Source organism: Notechis scutatus, chromosome 2, assembly GCF_049901735.1.
Source record: "Notechis scutatus isolate UNSWTSFEM ecotype Mainland chromosome 2, rNotScu1.2, whole genome shotgun sequence".
In the NCBI taxonomy this organism is placed as follows: domain Eukaryota; kingdom Metazoa; phylum Chordata; class Lepidosauria; order Squamata; family Elapidae; genus Notechis; species Notechis scutatus.
In genome coordinates this window covers 13140139-13159331 of record NC_142010.1, presented here as the reverse complement: position 1 = coordinate 13159331, position 19193 = coordinate 13140139, and the positions used below count along the sequence as shown (strand labels likewise).

At 41.1% G+C, this 19193-nt stretch overlaps 2 protein-coding genes across 3 annotated transcripts in view; one reads left to right on the top strand and one right to left on the bottom strand.

The window, feature by feature from the left end:
• LOC113432426 (rano class II histocompatibility antigen, A beta chain-like) overlaps window positions 1-19193 on the bottom strand; it is a 404516-nt gene that overhangs the window by 213151 nt on the left and 172172 nt on the right. The gene's annotated exons all lie outside the window — the stretch shown is intronic.
• Window positions 8223-19193, top strand: part of LOC113432215 (H-2 class II histocompatibility antigen, E-S beta chain-like) — a 41708-nt gene continuing 30737 nt past the window's right edge. Inside the window, exons 1-2 of the mRNA XM_087958840.1 lie at window positions 8223-8289; window positions 10311-10601. Coding sequence (XP_087814966.1) covers window positions 8223-8289; window positions 10311-10601 — 358 coding nt within the window. The remainder of the gene's footprint in view (window positions 8290-10310; window positions 10602-19193) is intronic.

Below are 19193 nucleotides of genomic sequence, written 5' to 3'. Positions count from 1 at the left end.
GAAGTTCATATTAGATTTACCAAAAAATCCATCAAAACACAAATACTACAAGTTGTAAGAGAGAAGATATTGAAATACAAAGGCAAAGAGATTGTGGTTTTAAAACAAATACCCAGAAGAGTGAGAGAGATGAGAAGAGAATATCGATTCCTGACCAAAATGTTATTGGATAAAGAAGTGAATTATAGATGGCTGATTCCAGAAGGATTAATGTTTACGTGGCAAGAACAGAGACATAGAATTGATTCAATTGAGAAAGCAAAACTTTTCTATGCAGAATTTTTTGGAAGGAGAGAAGCAGAGGCAGAGAAAGAGGTCTCATTAATTGAGTTTCAAGAGGAACAATTGGAGATTGAAGAAGAGGAAGGTGCAGTAGGTGGACAGGTGGATAGTAAAGAACAGCGTGAAGTGAGATCCACGAGAGCTGTTAGACCTAAATATAAAGCATAATCATGGAAGAAAAAAAATTGATTACAATGAATATAAATGGACTTAATTCAGCTGTTAAAAGAAGGAAAACTTTTCATAAATTAGAGAAATTAAAATTTGATATAATTTGTTTACAAGAAGTACATATTAAAAAGCAACATGAACAATTGTTAGTACAACCAAAATTAGGGAAAATATTTACTTCTTTGACTCAATGTAAGAAAAGAGGAGTGGTTCTATACATTAAAGAGGTCATCCCAGCAAAATTGATCTATACGGATGAAGACGGAAGAGTATTAATGGTGGAAATAATGGACAATAATATAAAAATACTCTTGATTGCAATTTATGCTCCGAATGATAAACAAGAAGAATTTTATAAAAAATTATACATGAAAATAACTGGACTGGACTATGTTAATATAATTATGATGGGAGACTTTAATGGAATTGTGGACAATAAACTGGATTATATAGCAACAACAACAAAGCAAAATAGAAAGACTCTCCCTAAATCTTTTTTAAAATGATAGATGAATTAACCTTAAAAGATATTTGGAGAGAAAGAAATGTTAAAGCTAAACAATATACTTTTTATTCAAATAGACATTTATCATGGTCCAGATTGGATATGATTTGGATCTCATCAGAATTAATATCTAATATTCAAGAAACAAATATTGAAACAAGTACTTGGGCAGATCATAGCCCAATGACAATTAAATGGAAGGACAAAAAAAAGATCGAGATGGACGTTAAACAATACTATTTTAAAGGAAAAAGATTTTACACAATGGATGGAGAAAGAATTGGTTTTTCTTTAGGGAAAATAAAAAGAAGATACTTCATTGCAGAATGTTTGGGATACAATGAAGGCATATGTTAGAGGTTTGATAATAGATTATATAAGAAGAAAGAACATTAGGAAAAGGCAAGCCACTAAGATCTTGGAAGATGAATATAAAAAGACTTGAAAAAGAATTACAGAAAATGCCACAGAAAAAGGAAATTAAATTGAAGTTGGATATAACTAAACATAAAATGGAATTAATAGAGAAAGAAGAATTGGCGCAGAAAATTAGAAATGCTAAACAGAATTATTTTGAAGACGCAAACAAACCAGGTAGATGGCTAGCATATAAATTGAGAAAAGAGAAAGAATCAAGAAAAATATTGAAGTTAATAGATGATCAAGGCCAAGTTTGTTATGGTAACAAGGAAAAAAAGGAAATTGTTCGAGATTTTTATGGGCAACTATATAAACAAGAGAATATTGATGAAGAAAAAGTTAAACAGTATTTACAGAATGCTAACCTACGAAGATGCCTAAAGAGATTGAAGAAATGCTAGAAAGCAACATAACAATGATGGAATTAACTGAAGCACTTAAGAAACAAAATAATAGGAAAGCACCGGGTCCAGATGGGCTTCCGGCAGAATTCTATAAAACATTTCAAGAATCATTGAGCATTCCATTGCTTGAAGTTATGAATGAAGCTATGTCAAAGAAGATGATACCTAAAACATGGTCAGAGGCTTATATTACACTTATTCCAAAAGAAGAGGCTGATCCACTGCAAATTAAGAACTATAGACCTATTTCTCTATTAAATGCAGACTATAAAATTTTTGCTTCAATTTTAGCAGAAAGACTTAAAAAATACTTAAATAATTTTATTCACCCAGATCAAAATGGATTTCTGCCAAAGAGACAAATTAGAGATAATAAGAGAGTAATCTTGGATACTTTGGAATATTATGAGGCACATCCTGAAAAGCAAATGGCTTTGATATTTCTAGATGCTCAAAAGGCATTTGACAACGTGAACTGGAGATTTATGTTATTACTATTGGAACAGATGGGTTTTGCCAGAAAATTTGTCCAAGCAATAGAAGCCATATACAATAAACAGACAGCAAAGGTAATGATGGAGGGAGAATTTACAGATTTTATTAATATAAGAAAAGGCACAAGACAAGGATGTCCCCTATCTCCTTTGCTATTTGTATTGACTTTGGAAGTGTTGAATAGAAATATTAGAGATGATAAAGGCATAAAAGGAATGAAAATTAAAAAGGAAGAATTTAAACTGCAAGCTTTTGCTGACGACTTAGTCTTTATTTTGGAAGATCCGTTAGAAACAGCTCCAAAGTTATTGGAAAAGATAGAGATATATGGTGAGGTGGCTGGTTTGAAAATAAATAAAGACAAAACAAAGATTTTGACAAAGAACATGCTACTGAGACAAAGAGAAGAACTGGCAGACCTGCTGAAAATCCAAGTTACGAATAAGGTTAAGTATCTGGGGATACATTTGACAGCAAGATGTAGCGCATTAAAAGAGAATAATTATATTAAACTTAAACAACAGATAGCTATAGACTTGAAGAAATGGGAAAACTTGCAATTGTCATTAATAGGGAGAATTTCAACAATTAAGATGAATATTTTACCTAGAATCCTATTTCTCTTTCAAACAATACCAATTAGGCTCGGAAAAGACTATTTTGATGATTTAAATAAAATTATGTTGAAGTATATATGGCAAGGTAAGAAAGCGAGAATAAAGCTAAAGCTTTTGCAAGATGCTAGAATTAGAGGAGGTTTTGGTCTGCCTAATTGGGAATTGTACTATCAAGCTGCAAGTTTGATGTGGGTTAAGGAATGGATAACATTAAGAAAGACTAGATTGTTGACATTAGAAGGTCATGACTTGCTGTTGGGTTGGCATGCTTTTTTATGGTATAAGGGAACTAAAACACAAGGCTATTTTAGAAGACATTATATACGGGAGTCTTTGTGGTTAAACTGGGAGAAGATAAAAAGACAATGTTATTTGAAAATTCCAGTTTGGTTATCGACTATTTTCCTATCCTATAATTTATAAGAAGGAACAAACAGTTAGATATGGGGAACTATTGGATGAAAAGGGTGAACTTAAATCAATACAAAGTTTAGAGGAACAAGGTATAAAGATGAATTGGTTTTCATATGCGCAAATACATTCAAGGTATGATGAAGATTCTAAAACAGAGGGATTCTATGATAAACAGACTGATCTAGATAAGATTTTGATGGGTACTGATGAGAAGGTGATTAAAAAATTATATGGTTATTTACTGGGCATTAAATTAGAAGAAGAACAAGTTAAAGAAACTATGATTGTTTGGGGAAGAATTTTGGATATGGGATTGATTTAGAGAAATGGCAAAAATTGTGGTCTCAAAATTATAAAATGACAATGTCAACAGCATATAAGGAAAATTTGTATAAGATGTTTTACAGGTGGCACTTTCCCCCGACAAGAATAGCAAGAATGTTCAAGAACAAATCTGAAAAATGCTGGAAATGTCATCAGATACCTGGCTCATATTACCATATGTGGTGGACTTGTGAGGACGCTTAAAAATATTGGACTAAAATTCGCATGTGGTTGGAAAAAATGACAAAAAACATGTAAAGTTGAAACCGGAGTTCTTTTTATTGGGAATCTTACCGGATACATATAGTAAAGATTTGAAATACCTGATTGTAAATGTGTTAACAGCGGCTAGGATTGTATTTGCTAAAACTGGAAGAATGAGAAAATACCATCACAGGAAGAAATTATTAAGAAAATATTGGAATGTGCTGAGATGAGTAGATTGACATTTGAAATTAGAGAGCAAGAGGATAAACAATTTTATGAAATTTGGGATCTTTTTTATCAGTGGCTAGATGACAAAATACGATAATAGAATATTTAGAAAGTTAGATAGCAAGGAATACTTTTATTTTTCTTTTGCCTATGTTATTTGACATTATATCTATAAAGTGTTTTTTAGGATAGATTTGGTATGATTATATGATTTGTTATAGAATAAACTGTTTAAAGTATTGTTCTCTCATAAAGCATGAATGATTAAAAGTATAGTCAAATGATTTATTAATAGCGATATTAGGATATATAAATTTGGATTGACAATATGAGTTGTTATGTAATATAACTGCAATTGAGACTACGAAATGAATGCACAAAATCGATGAACCAACCGACACACTGTACGTACATAAGAGAGTTGATGTTTTAATGTTTTGTTTGTCTTGTTTGTTTGTAGAAAATCAATAAAATTGTTTTTGAAAAAAAAAAAGACTGTAACTTTGTTGCTTGTATCCTTACGATATATATTGACTGTTTCCTAGTATGATTTGATTGTTGATTGTACCCTAGGACTATCATTAAGTGTTGTATGTTATGATTCTTGATTCTTAACGAATGTACCTTTTCTTTATGTACACTGAGAGTATTTACACCAAGACAAATTCCCTGTGTGTCCAATCACACTTGGCTAATAAAGAATTCTATTCTATTCTATTAAGTTCCCCCCTCCCCCCATTTTGTAAGCAACCCACCCATTCTGGGAGATCGTCCCAGCTGGATAGCTGATAATGAACACAGCATCTCAGGTATTGTTCTATCATTGCGTTAGCTCTTTCTGCAGCTCCGTCCGTACTCGGATGGAGGGTGGAGCTACGTCCTTGAGAATGATGAAACCTATCACCTTAATGAACTCCCTCCAAAACTTTGCCATAAACTGGAGCCCCCCTCCCGGTCTGAGATGATCCTTCTTGGCACCCCATGGAGACTCATTTGGGTTCACTAGTTGGAACCTCGACAGCTGTTCTTCCTGACCCCCTTCTGGCCACGTGACCCCAGGCTCCCCCTTTGCCGCCACCCCCATCCTAGCCCCATCTTCTTTGTTCATGTGAAGCATCCCAGACTTTTCCTCCCTGAAATGGGCCGATTCTCTATCTGTCCCTGCCTGTCAGCCACCCCCTGCAGTGTGGGCCTGCCCTGGAGGTGGGGGGCTGAAAGGGAAGAAAAAAATGTTATTTACACACAAAAATTATCTTTATATTCTAATTTTCTTCCTTTTTCTCTTTTTCTGCAGCCCTGATGAATTAATCCTGCTCTCTGGTGCAAAAGGATATTTTTTTCTTTAGTGGCTGATGACTCTTTGTCCTGTTTGCAACCTCTGAGAAATGGAGGCTGAAGGTGGCAGGTTGGGGGAGGAGGAGGATGGCAGCCTGGACCTTCTCCTACTGAGAACCCCCACCCTCAGCTTCCTTTCGGGGCTGCTCTTTCTTGGGAGGGAGGGAGGGAGGGAGACCATCTAGACTCTCCCTGGGATGCTGGACTGACTTGTCACTCTAGCCCCCTCATCTCTCCTGGCTTTGAACCCACAGCAGCTTCATCAACATTATTCTTCTTATGAATCCCTTCCCTTCCCTTCGCTTTGCTATGAAAGAATAAACCTCAGATGTAAGAAAACCCTGGAATCCTTCCTTCCTTCCTCTTCCTCCTCTTCCTCTTTCCTGCCCCCACAGGAGGCTCCTCCCTCTCCTGCCTCTGGATCCACCATCCCGGCTCCTTTGGGGGCCTGAAGCCAGAACTGGTTTGGGGGAGGGAGGGCAGATCCAGGAGGGGAAGGGAAGGACCCCGCTCCTGCTCAGAGGCCTCCTTGCTCTGCTTCCCCTCAAGCCCCTTTGGAGGAGCAGAATGCCAGCAGGCAGGGTCCTCCCTGAGCACTTGTGGGAAGCCATTGGGGGGCACCTGAGACCCCCCTACATTGACCCGGCCATTTCAGCCATTTCTCTCCCTCACAACTGGAGCAAGATCCTGCCTCCATTCTATTCTATTCTATTCTATTCTATTCTATTCTATTCTATTCTATTCTATTCTATTCCCCCACCTGGAGACTGAGCCATGGGGTCAAGGAGGACAATCCCTGAAGAATCGAGGCTTGTTGCCTGCTGGATCCTGGCCAGTTGCTCAGTTCCGCTTGGAGGAGCCCAAAGCTTCAGGCTGGGGAAGCGGAACCCAAGCGCCTCTGCAGCTGATGGGGGTTGGAGAAAGAAACTGTGTGTCTGTGGTGTGTGTGTTTTTGTGTATAGGGCTGGGGATGGCAGAGAGAATCTCTCAATAAAGCAGGAAAGGAGCCCAGAGGTTCTGCCTGGGTCAGGCAAGTGCTGGACACCCCACAGAGGCTGCTTGGATCTGGGCCTGACGTTGTGCAACCGGCTGTGTCCAGATACACAACTGGGGGGCAGATGTGGACTCTGCCCCTCCTTCAGCTGCAGGGGGACCCGGCTCTGGCCTGCTGAGGCTGGTGCTGGGCCAGGGGGAGTTTGACCCCTCCAGCCCCCATCCTTGGAAAAGATCCAGGCCTCCTCTGACCCCCCAAAGCTTTTCACACAGAATCCGGAATTCAGGATCTGTTTAACCCGCCTTTGCTTAACTCACCAAAACCCGAATCTCCCCCAAAGACTGAAAAAAAAAATGTTTTCTATGGATGTAGTGAAAGATGAGCACAAGAAAGAGAATCTCTGCTTTGGGGGATGATTGGGGGAGAGAGATTTCCAGACTGTAATGGTTAAAAGGCTGTAATCCTTTAGTGGGGGATATGGGATTACTGAAATCCCCAGAATTTCTATTAAAATTCCAGGTGATTTTATAAATTATAAATTTATTCCTTGGTTTAATATACTCTCCATCCATCCATCCTTCCTCCCTTCTTAAATAATACGGAAATCATTTACCAGGAAGAAAATCTGCTCGGATCCTCTTACAAATATCTGTGGAAATGGATTTTTTCTTCTCCTTTGGGCAAAATATTTCCCCTCCAGAAGAAGGAAGTTCACCTCAGCGGGTGGATTCTTAGGACGGAGTCCCAGGGCTGATTTCTCTCCCTGTGAATAAAATCTCCTTCCTCCCACGATCCTCACACTCAAAGCTTCGAGTTCCCTGGCAGGAATGGAGAATCTGGATCTTTCATAACATAAAATGTTTGTGAGGTTTATTGAGCTTCTCTCCTATTCTATATTCTATTCTTATTCTATTCCCCCACCTGGAAGCTCAGCCATGGGGCGGAGGAGGACAATCCCTGAAGAATCCAGGTTTGTTGCCTGCTGGATCCTGGCCAGTTCCTCAGTTCCGCTTCGGAGGAGCCCAAAGCTTCAGGCTGGGGAAGCGAAACCGAAGCGTCTCTGCGGCTGATGGGGGTTGGAGGAAGAAGCTGTGTGTGGTGTGTGTGTGTGTGAGAGAGAGAGATATTTCCGGGGGAGGGAAACTGTGGGAGGGTCCTTTGTCTTTTGGCTGAGAATTGGGGAGCGGGACCGAGGAAGAGCCGCTGCTCAGACGGGGAACCTGCCTGAATTCTGGGCTTGGGCCGGAAGAGAAGTGGGGATCGGGGGTCTCGGCTGGGCTCTGGGTGGGGGGAAACCCGCTTGGGACCCTTCCTGGAGAGCGACCGGAGACCCCCTCCTGCCCTGGGGATCTTCTCCCTCGCTCACTTGGGATCCCAGAAGCAGATCCCGGAGTGGGGCAGCGTCTCCAGGGATCGCCCCTAAGCTGACAGAAGCCCGGAGAAGGGGATCCCCCTGGGAGGGGAAATGGGATCGTCTGAAGCCTCCGAGGGGATCCGACCTGGAAGGGATTAGGGGGGATTTCAGAAGAGGCTGGATGGCCGTTTGTCCGGGGTGGGATAAGGGCTCCTGCCTCGGCCAGGGGGTCAGGCTAGAAGATCTCTAAGGTCCTTCCAGCCTCTGAGCCTCCCTCTCCCTGTCGACCCTCCCCCACCGAAGCCCTCCGTCCCCCCAGCCCCTCCTGCATGGAACCGGCAGGAAAGACCCCCCCGAGATGAATGCAGCCCCCAAGACTGCAAGGATCCCCTCCCACTTTCTCCGCTTCTCTCTCTGCGCCGAACTGTCTCCTGCATCGGCTGCAGTCAAGGGAGACTCTGCCCGGAGACCGATGACGCTGCAAGAAGGGAGGATTCTCATTGGTCCTCCGGCTCTTTCTGGACGCTCCCAGTTCCGAAGTGAGGGAAAACTCCGCCTTCCCCAGTTCAGACCCTCCGATTCCTCCTGGGGGCCGGGAGCCTCCGCGTCCTTCTCGCCTCTCTTTGCGGGCGCTTGTGGGGCGGCATCCATGGCTTTGGCTGGGCTCCCCCTGGTGCTGCTGGTGGGGACGCTGGGCCGGATCCCCGGAAGCGAAGGGGAAGGAGACCCCGGTAAGGAGGGGCTGGGAAGGACCCCCAGGAGGGGGAAGGAAGCTGGTGGGCCTCCAACAGCTTCGATCTCTGCGTGGTCTCCTTACCCTTCCCTACCCGTATTGCCCCCCAGGAGGAGGGAGAGGGGCCCCTCCCTTGTTCCCCGATTGTAGCCGAGGTGGGGGTCGCAGCCGGGCCCTCTCTCCCCCATTGTCTGGGTCGGAGTGGGCTGCCTGGAAAGAGGCAGGGAAGGAAAAGCGAAAGCGAAAAGAGGGAAACTGAGGCATTTTCAGCCCTGAAGCCCCAGAAGGAAAAAGAGCCAAAGAATTTTGGCTTCTGCAGAAACTTCGCTTTTTCTTCTGAATCTCAGATTTGAGGCTTTGGAGGTCAGGCAAGAGGGGAGCTTCGGTCCCTTCTGGGGAGGCTCTGAAGTTGGGGAGGGGACCAAGAACCCCCACCCCCATAATCCCCACTGGCTCTATCGGGACCTGGAGGGGAGGGGGAACGGAGGGAGGGGGGGCTCTGAGTTGCTCCTCCGAAAGTGGCTCCCCCTTTAGTGGGGGGGGCTTGAGACTCTCCCCTTTGAGTGGCTCATGGGGGGCTGCAGGGGGTCTTTTGGGGAGGGGGAAAGGAAACAGGTGGGATCCCGACAGACATTCCCCGCTCCCCAAAGGAAGAGAAAGTGGGGGGGATATGGCCTTTTTCCACCCAAGGAGGATGGAGGAGGCACCTCCCCTCCCCCACCTTCCTTCCCCTCCCCCTCCAACAAGTTTGCCTCCCGCTGAGAGTGAGACAGTCCCCCCTTCCTCCTCCAGGGGGCGCCTCCCATCGGTATCTCAAAGGAAGGTCCCCCTCCCTCCCTCCCTTCCTTCTCGAGGGGATCCCACTTTCCTACTGGCTGGGAACTCCAGGGATCGACCCTCGGCTGACAGAAGCCCGGAGAAGGGGGATCCCCTGGGAGGGGAAATGAGATCGTCTGAAGCCTCCGAGGGGGATCCGACCTGGAAGGGATCTGGAGGGATTTCCAGAAGAGGCTGGACGGCCGTTTGTCCGGGGTTGGATAAGGGCTCCTAATGCCTCGACCAGGGGGTCAGACTAGAAGATCTCTAAGGTCCCTTCCAGCCTCTGAGCCTCCCTCTCCCCGCCGACCTCCCCACCGAAGGCCTCCGCCCCCCAGCCCCTCCTTCATGGATCTGGCAGGAAAGACCCCGAGATGAATGCAGCCCCCAAGACTGCAAGGATCCCCCTCCCACTTTCTCCGCTTCTCTCTCTGCCCCGAACTGTCTCCTGCATCCCCGACAGTCACCCAAAGGAGGGAAATGGGCTGAAGATTAGGGGAAAGAAGAAAAGTTGGGGGAAATCCAGGGAAGGGGGGGTGAAGGGCTGGGAGACTTCAGAAGTGTGAGTCTAGATGTCCTCCTTGTGCCCCCTCCCGTATTCCCCGCCCCCAAAGGAAGGGAGAGCAGGAGGTGTGGATATTCCCTTCCCTCCAGCCCTCCCCCCACCCTTCCTCCCCCTGGAGATCCAACGTTCCCTGCAGAGAGAAGATCTGCTCGACCAGTGGAGTTTCTGCCTGCCCTCCCCCAAGGGATGGAGGGGGTCCCTTAAGGAGGCTCCTCCCTACCCCCTCCTTCTTCCCTCCCTCCCCCAGTCTGCCTCCCCTGAGAGTGAGAGAGTCCCCCCTCCCTCCTCCCGGGGCGTCTCGCATCCGTCTCTCAAAGGAAGTTCCCCCCACCCTCCCCCCTTCCTGCGTGGGACCCTCCTCCTCCTCCTCTACTAGCGGCTGGGACCGATGGGCCTGGAGTCCCTCCTGACGGCCTTCCTCCTCCTCCTCCTCCTCCTCCTGGCAGCCCATTTCCTGGTCCAGAGGAAGGGCGAGTGCCTCTTCCTCAACGGGACGCAGCGGGTGCGGCACCTGGATCGGTACTTCTACGACCGGCAGGAGATCGTCCGCTTCGACAGCGACCTCGGGAGATACGTGGCCGTCACGGCGTTGGGGGAGGCGGATGCGGACAAGTGGAACGGAGATAAGCAGCTCCTGCAGGAACAGAAGGCAGAAGTGGATTTCTTCTGCCGACACAACTACCAGGGGTTGAGCTACGAGGCGGCCAAGAGGGAGGAGCGCGTGGTTGGCCGGAGAGGTGAGTCCTGGGGGAGGGTCTCTTGTTCCCTGGAGGGGAGGTCGGGACCCCCTTTCCTTTCCTGGCATCCACTGGGGATTCTCCTCCCGGGTGACGGTTCCGCCTCCTTCTTCCTTCTGCCCTCTCAGAGCTCCGGAATCTCCCTCTTCTCCCCCGGATCCGAACTCTCCTCCTGTCCGGGATCTGGGATCCCCTTGATCACCCCAGGAAATCCACCCAAATCTATGATTTTCTTCTTTGGGGGGAGGGAATCCAGACAAGTCTCTCTCTCTCTCCCTCCCTACTTCTCAATACAGGGAGTCCTCCACTTACAACAGTTCACTTAGTGACCGTTGAAAGACAGAAGTGAAAACAGTGACTTCTGACCCTTTTTCACCCTTACGACCCATGCAGCCTCCCAGGGTCCCCTGAGCCAAATCCAGGTGTTTGGCCACTGACTCATACTTGTGACAGTCACAGCATCCCGGGGTCCCCTTGATCCCCTTTTGCGACCTTCCATAGGGACGCAGGGTTCACTTAACAACCATGTGACTCATTTAACAACTGCAGTGATTCACTTAATCTCTGGTTTTTAATAGATGCAGAGAGATAAATCAAGTTTATACAATTACAAAAAAAACTAGGAAGGCGATGAAAAAGAGACACTTTCCCTCCAACAGCCAATAGATAAACAGGGATCAGCACCAGACAAACAAACAGGCAGAAAACAATCCTCCAATCAAGGAACCATCCAGGAGGGAACCACACAATCTCTGGCAGGGCATCTAAACAGGCAGCCAATCCCCTTTTTCCTTTGCACTGAGGATGTTACCTAGCTGGGTAGTGAAACGTCTCCAAGCGAACCAAGCACTGAGGGCCCCAACAACCCCAGAGTTTAACCCAACCTCCAGATTTTCTCTTCTGTGGACTGCATCTTCTTTCAAACGCCTGTCCCAGGACCACAAATCCCATCTTCCTCAGCTGATCCCAAGGTTTGTCCATTTCCCTCACCTTCTCCCCCCTCTCCCAATCTTGATCAACTGGATTCTTTGTGGTTCACGACATCCACCTGGTAGAAGCAGCTTCTCCTTCCTCCCCTCTGAACCCCAGAAAATGGCAGTTCCCTCTTGTGTGTGTGGGGGGGGACCACACATTCCACCTTCTGCTGAGTGTCCAAAATTCAGGGAGCTCTTAATTTCTTAATTCTTCCTTTGAAAAAACATGTCTGAACAAAATCTCCTTTCTGTGGATATAGCAAATTTTTGGATTTTGGGCAGCTTTTCCTTACAGAGATCTGAAAAAGTATTGCAATCAAAAACAAAAGTACACACAAACGATAAAATATTTCCCAGAATTTTTCCCAGTTTTGGGAAATTGCAAAAATCACATCCGATACCTGTACAATCAGCACAGGGGCCCCCAAGGCTGTGTGCTGTCTCCACTTCTCTTCTCCCTATATACCAATGACGGCATCTCAAATGATCCATCTGTAAAAGTACTGAAGTTTGCTGATGACACAACAGTGATTGGTCCCATTCAAGAGAACGATGAATCTGCATACAGACAGGAGGTTATAACTTGCCTCGTGGTGTAACTTGAACAATCTGGAATTGAACACACTCAAAACCGTAGAAATGGTGGTAAACTTTAGAAGAAACCCTCCCATACTACCACCTCTTACAATACTAGACAACACAGTATCAAGTAGAGACCTTCAAATTTCTAGGTTCTACTATATCACATGACCCAAAATGGACACCTAACATCAAAAACGTCATCAAAAAGGCACCACAAAGAATGTTCTTTCTGCGCCAACTCAGAAAGCTCAAACTGCCCAAGGAGCTGCTGATCCAATTCTACAGAGGAATGATTGAGTCTGTCATCTGCACCTCTATAACTGTCTGGTTTGGTTCTGCAACCCAACAGGACAGATACAGACTTCACAGGTTAATTAGGACTGCAGAAAAAACAATTGCTACCCACCTGCCTTCAGTCGAGGACCTTTATACTGCACGAGTTAAAAGAAAATATTTACAGACCCCTCACATCCCGGACATATAAACTGTTTCAACTCCTTCCCTCAAAACGACGCTATAGAGCACTGCACACCAGAACAACTAGACACAAGAACAGTTTTTCCCTGAAAGCCATCACTCTGCTAAACAAATAATTCCCTCAACACTGTTCAACTATTTACAAAGTTTGCACTACTATTACTGTTAATCTTCTCACACTCCTTATCACCCATCCCCTCCCACTTGTGATTGTAAGACTGTAACTTTGTTGCTTGTATCCTTATGATTTATATTGACTGTTTCCTAGTATGATTTGATTGCTTATTGTGCCCTATGACTATCATTGGGAGAAGGCGGAGCTTAGTTTCGGCGATACAGCTGTAATCTCGGGGCTCCGAGATCACAGCTGATATTTTCGCTCTGGTCGGTTCTAACGGACCTAAACCGTCCCGTAGAGATGGTGACTGTGTAGGGCACATATCCTGGATCCCAGGGACATCGCAAAGTCCCTGGTTCGATCTGGAAGAAGCCCTATTGCTGGCGGAGAGGCACAGCCTCCATAAGCTGCTGAAGTCGGGACAGCTCCGGTAAGGAAGAGCTGAGAGTGAAAGTGTGTCGGCTGGGTGAAAACTTTTTTTTTTTGCTAATTAGCTGAGTTTTGAAAGGACACTCTGGATATAAGAAGAAATCTGTGAGATTTTTTTTTTTTGACAAAAACTGTATGTAGCGTTTTTTAAAGGGATGTCAAATTGAGGCTTGAATTTTTTTCTATTTCTTACTTTTTTTTTTTGGAATTTCAATGCGACTTTATAGTTAACCGGACTGAATTTTCTCTTATATATATTTGCTCCTTTTTGATTTTTTAAGATAGAGGCTCCCTTTTGGCTATTGTTTTTTTTCTTCTTATATATATATATATATATATATATATATATATATATATATATATATATATATATATATATATATATATATATATATATAATGTTAATACTTTTTCTTTTTGCTTAATTTAAAAAAAATGTCTTTTTGGCTGGTGGGGGAAGTGGATTAAGAAACTCTGTAACACTGCCAACTAGAGGGTTGAAAATATTTCATTTGAATTGGAAAAGAACTCTGAAAAGACTACTTCTCAAGGACATTTCAATTTGATAAGATAGAGGAGAAGCGTAGCAAAATATTATTACAGGTGTTCTCCTGGACTCTTATCAACATTTCAACACCTGAGGCTTGGCCTTGAAGCTTGTCGAGAAGAGAGTCATAATAAGAGCCTTGGACAAATAAATAGAGTGCAGTGTGTTGTTGTTTTCGTTATCTTTTTTTCAGTCGTGTACCCTTACTCACCAGCCTCTCTGTAAACTTTAATTTTAGTAATATTCTTATTTTTGCTTTTTATTTTAAAGGAAATCCTCAAATTTTTTTTTCTTTATTTTTCTTTTCTTCTCCTTTTTTACTGGGATTCTTTCTGCTTTTTCATTTATATTTTTTGGACCACTCTGCCTTTTCTTTTTATTATTGAGACTTCCCAATTGGATTGAAGATTATTTTTTTGGGGTTGGTGTTTTCTTCTTCCTTCTATTTTTCATTTTTACTTTTAGACTACTTCATAATTGGATTAGGGTCTAGAAGAACATGAAGATTTTCTTCTTCTTTTTCTCCTTTTTTTTTGTTATTGGGCTTTTTATTATTGGATTTTTCCATTTTGGATTATAATTGGCTATTCTACCAGTTGGATTAAAAGCTAAAAAAAATTTGAAGGTCTTGAAACATCAAAATGAGCAGAAAACCCATATCTTCTGGTGTTTCTACTTCTACCTCTGCCTCCCCACCAGCTGGACAACGCTTGATTCAGACAATGTTGAAGCAAGATAAAGAACAAGAAAAAAGTGACTTTACAGATGATTATGCAAGAGAATCCAAGATCTCAAGATAAAATCAGATGCCATTGAACAAAGAATAGAGAATATTGAACAAAGAACAGGGAAGACTGATGAAAAAATTGAAAATATTCAACAAATGATGACGAAGTATGATGAGAGATTCAAAAATTGAGGAAGAAGGTGCACAAAGAGAGGAGAAGATTGGAAATATTGATAGCAGATTAACAGTGGTTGAACAAGATAAAAGTGGGATGTTGAGGTGGGAGATGGAGAGGTCAAAATTCTATCTCAGTTTCAAAATATAGAAGAAGAAAAGGAGAAAACTTGGCTGCGATAATGATAGAAATTTTGGCGGATGCGTTGGAAATTACAGAGGAAAAGATGATGGATGGAATAGATGAGGAAGTATACCGAGAGTCTTTACAAAGATATCACGATGAGAAATAAATTACCAAGGGAAGTTCATAATAGATTTACCAAAAAATCCATCAAAACACAAATACTACAAGTTGTAAGAGAGAAGATATTGAAATACAAAGGCAAAGAGATTGTGGTTTTAAAACAAATACCCAGAAGAGTGAGAGAGATGAGAAGAGAATATCGATTCCTGACCAAAATGTTATTGGATAAAGAAGTGAATTATAGATGGCTGATTCCAGAAGGATTAATGTTTACGTGGCAAGAACAGAGACATAGAATTGATTCAATTGAGAAAGCAAAACTTTTCTATGCAGAATTTTTTGGAAGGAGAGAAGCAGAGGCAGAGAAGAGGTCTCATTGCATTGAGTTTCAAGAGGAACAATTGGAGATTGAAGAAGAGGAAGGTGCAGTAGGTGGACAGGTGGATAGTAAAGAACAGCGTGAGTGAGATCCACGAGAGCTGTTAGACCTAAATATAAAGCATAATCATGGAAAGAAAAAAAATTGATTACAATGAATATAAATGGACTTAATTCAGCTGTTAAAAGAAGGAAAACTTTTCATAAATTAGAGAAATTAAAATTTGATATAATTTGTTTACAAGAAGTACATATTAAAAGCAACATGAACAATTGTTAGTACAACCAAAATTAGGAAAATATTTACTTCTTTGACTCAATGTAAGAAAAGAGGAGTGGTTCTATACATTAAAGAGGTCATCCCAGCAAAATTGATCTATACGGATGAAAGGCGGAAGAGTATTAATGGTGGAAATAATGGACAATAATATAAAAATACTCTTGATTGCAATTTATGCTCGAATGATAAACAAGAAGAATTTTTATAAAAAATTATACATAAAAATAACTGGACTGGACTATGTTAATATAATTATGATGGGAGACTTTAATGGAATTGTGGACAATAAACTGGATTATATAGCAACAACAACAAAGCAAAATAGAAAGACTCTCCTAAATCTTTTTTAAAATGATAGATGAATTAACCTTTAAAAGATATTTGGAGAGAAAAGAAATGTTAAAGCTAAACAATATACTTTTTATTCAAATAGACATTTATCATGGTCCAGATTGGATATGATTTGGATCTCATCAGAATTAATATCTAATATTCAAGAAACAAATATTGGGGAAACAAGTACTTGGGCAGATCATAGCCCAATGACAATTAAATGGAAGGGACAAAAAAAAGATCGAGATGGACGTTAAACAATACTATTTTAAAGGAAAAAGATTTTACACAATGGATGGAGAAAGAATTGGTTTTTTTCTTTAGGGAAAATAAAAGAAGATACTTCATTGCAGAATGTTTGGGATACAATGAAGGCATATGTTAGAGGTTTGATAATAGATTATAAGAAGAAAGAACATTAGGAAAAGGCAAGCCACTAAGATCTTGGAAGATGAATATAAAAGACTTGAAAAGAATTACAGAAAATGCCAGAAAAGGAAAATTAAATTGAAGTTGGATATAACTAAACATAAAATGGAATTAATAGAGAAAGAAGAATTGGCAGAAAAATTAGAAATGCTAAACAGAATTATTTTGAAGGACGCAAACAAACCAGGTAGATGGCTAGCATATAAATTGAAAGAGAAAAGAATCAAGAAAAATATTGAAGTTAATAGATGATCAAGGCCAAGTTTGTTATGGTAACAAGGAAAAAAGGAAATTGTTTAGAGATTTTTATGGGCAACTATATAAACAAGAGAATATTGATGAAGAAAAAGTTAAACAGTATTTACAGAATGCTAACCTACGAAGATGCCTAAAGAGATTGAAGAAATGCTAGAAAGCAACATAACAATGATGGAATTAACTGAAGCACTTAAGAAACAAAAATAATAGGAAAGCACCGGGTCCAGATGGGCTTCCGGCAGAATTCTATAAAACATTTCAAGAATCATTGAGCATTCCATTGCTTGAAGTTATGAATGAAGCTATGTCAAAGAAGATGATACCTAAAACATGGTCAAGAGGCTTATATTATACTTATTCCAAAGAAGAGGCTGATCCACTGCAAATTAAGAACTATAGACCTATTTCTCTATTAAATGCAGACTATAAAATTTTTGCTTCAATTTTAGCAGAAAGACTTCAAAAAATACTTAAATAATTTTATTCACCCAGATCAAATGGATTTCTGCCAAAGAGACAAATTAGAGATAATAAGAGAGTAATCTTGGATACTTTGGAATATTATGAGGCACATCCTGAAAAAAAGCAAATGGCTTTGATATTTCCTAGATGCTCAAAAGGCATTTGACAACGTGAACTGAGATTTAGTGTTATTACTATTGGAACAGATGGGTTTTGCCAGAAAATTTGTCCAACCAATAGAAGCCATATACAATAAACAGACAGCAAAGGTAATGATGGAGGGAGAATTTACAGATTTTATTAATATAAGAAAAGGCACAAGACAAGGATGTCCTATCTCCTTTGCTATTTGTATTGACTTTGAAGTGTTGAATAGAAATATTAGAGATGATAAAGGCATAAAAGGAATAGGAAAAATTAAAAGGAGAAAATTTAAACTGCAAGCTTTTTTGCTGACGACTTAGTCTTTATTTTGGAAGATCCGTTAGAAACAGCTCCAAGTTGTTGGAAAAGAATAGAGATATATGGTGAGGTGGCTGGTTTGAAAATAAATAAAGACAAAACAAAGATTTGACAAAGAACATGCTACTGAGACAAAGAGAAGAACTGGCAGACCTGCTGAAAATCCAGAAGTTACGAATAAGGTTAAGTATCTGGGGATACATTTGACAGCAAGATGTAGCGCATTAAAGAGAATAATTATATTAAACTTAAACAACAGATAGCTATAGACTTGAAGAAATGGGAAAACTTGCAATTGTCATTAATAGGGAGAATTTCAACAATTAAGATGAATATTTTACCTAGAATCCTGTTTCTCTTTCAAACAATACCAATTAGGCTCGGAAAAAGACTATTTTGATGATTTAAATAAAAATTATGTTGAAGTATATATGGCAAGGTAAGAAAGCTTGAGAATAAAGCTAAAAGCTTTGCAAGATGCTAGAATTAGAGAGGAGGTTTTGGTCTGCCTAATTGGGAATTGTACTATCAAGCTGCAAGTTTGATGTGGGTTGAGGAATGGATAACATTAAGAAAGACTAGATTGTTGACATTAGAAGGTCATGACTTGCTGTTGGGTTGGCATGCTTTTTTTTGGTATAAGGGAACTAAACACAAGGCTATTTTAGAAGACATATATATAAGAGTCTTTGTGGTTAAACTGGGAGAAGATAAAAAGACAATGTTATTTGAAAATTTCCAGTTTGGTTATCGACTATTTTCCTATCCTATAATTTATAAGAAGGAACAAACAGTTAGATATGGGGAACTATTGGATGAAAAGGGTGAACTTAAATCCAATACAAAGTTTAGAGGAACAAGGTATAAAGATGAATTGACTTTTCATATGCGCAAATACATTCAAGGTATGATGAAGATTCTAAAACAGAGGGATTCTATGATAAACAGACTGATCTAGATAAGATTTTGATGGGTACTGATGAGAAGGTGATTAAAAATTATATGGTTATTTACTGGGCATTAAATTAGAAGAAGAACAAGTTAAAGAAACTATGATTGTTTGGGGAAGAATTTTGGATATGGGATTGATTTAGAGAAATGGCAAAAATTGTGGTCTCAAAATTATAAAATGACAATGTCAACAGCATATAAGGAAAATTTGTATAAGATGTTTTACAGGTGGCACTTTCCCCCGACAAGAATAGCAAAGAATGTTCAAGAACAAATCTGAAAATGCTGGAAATGTCATCAGATACCTGGCTCATATTACCATATGTGGTGGACTTGTGAGGACGCTAAAAAATATTGGACTAAAATTCGCATGTGGTTGGAAAAATGACAAAAAAACATGTAAAGTTGAAACCGAGTTCTTTTTATTGGGAATCTTACCGGATACATATAGTAAAGATTTGAAATACCTGATTGTAAATGTGTTAACAGCGGCTAGGATTGTGTTGCTAAAAACTGGAAGAATGAGAAAATACCATCACAGGAAGAAATTATTAAGAAAATATTGGAATGCTGAGATGAGTAGATTGACATTTGAAATTAGAGAGCAAGAGGATAAACAATTTTATGAAATTTGGGATCTTTTTTATCAAAAGTGGCTAGATGACAAAAATGCACGATAATAGAATATTTAGAAAGTTAGATAGCAAGGAGATACTTTTATTTTTCTTTTGCCTATGTTTATTTGACATTATATCTATAAAGTG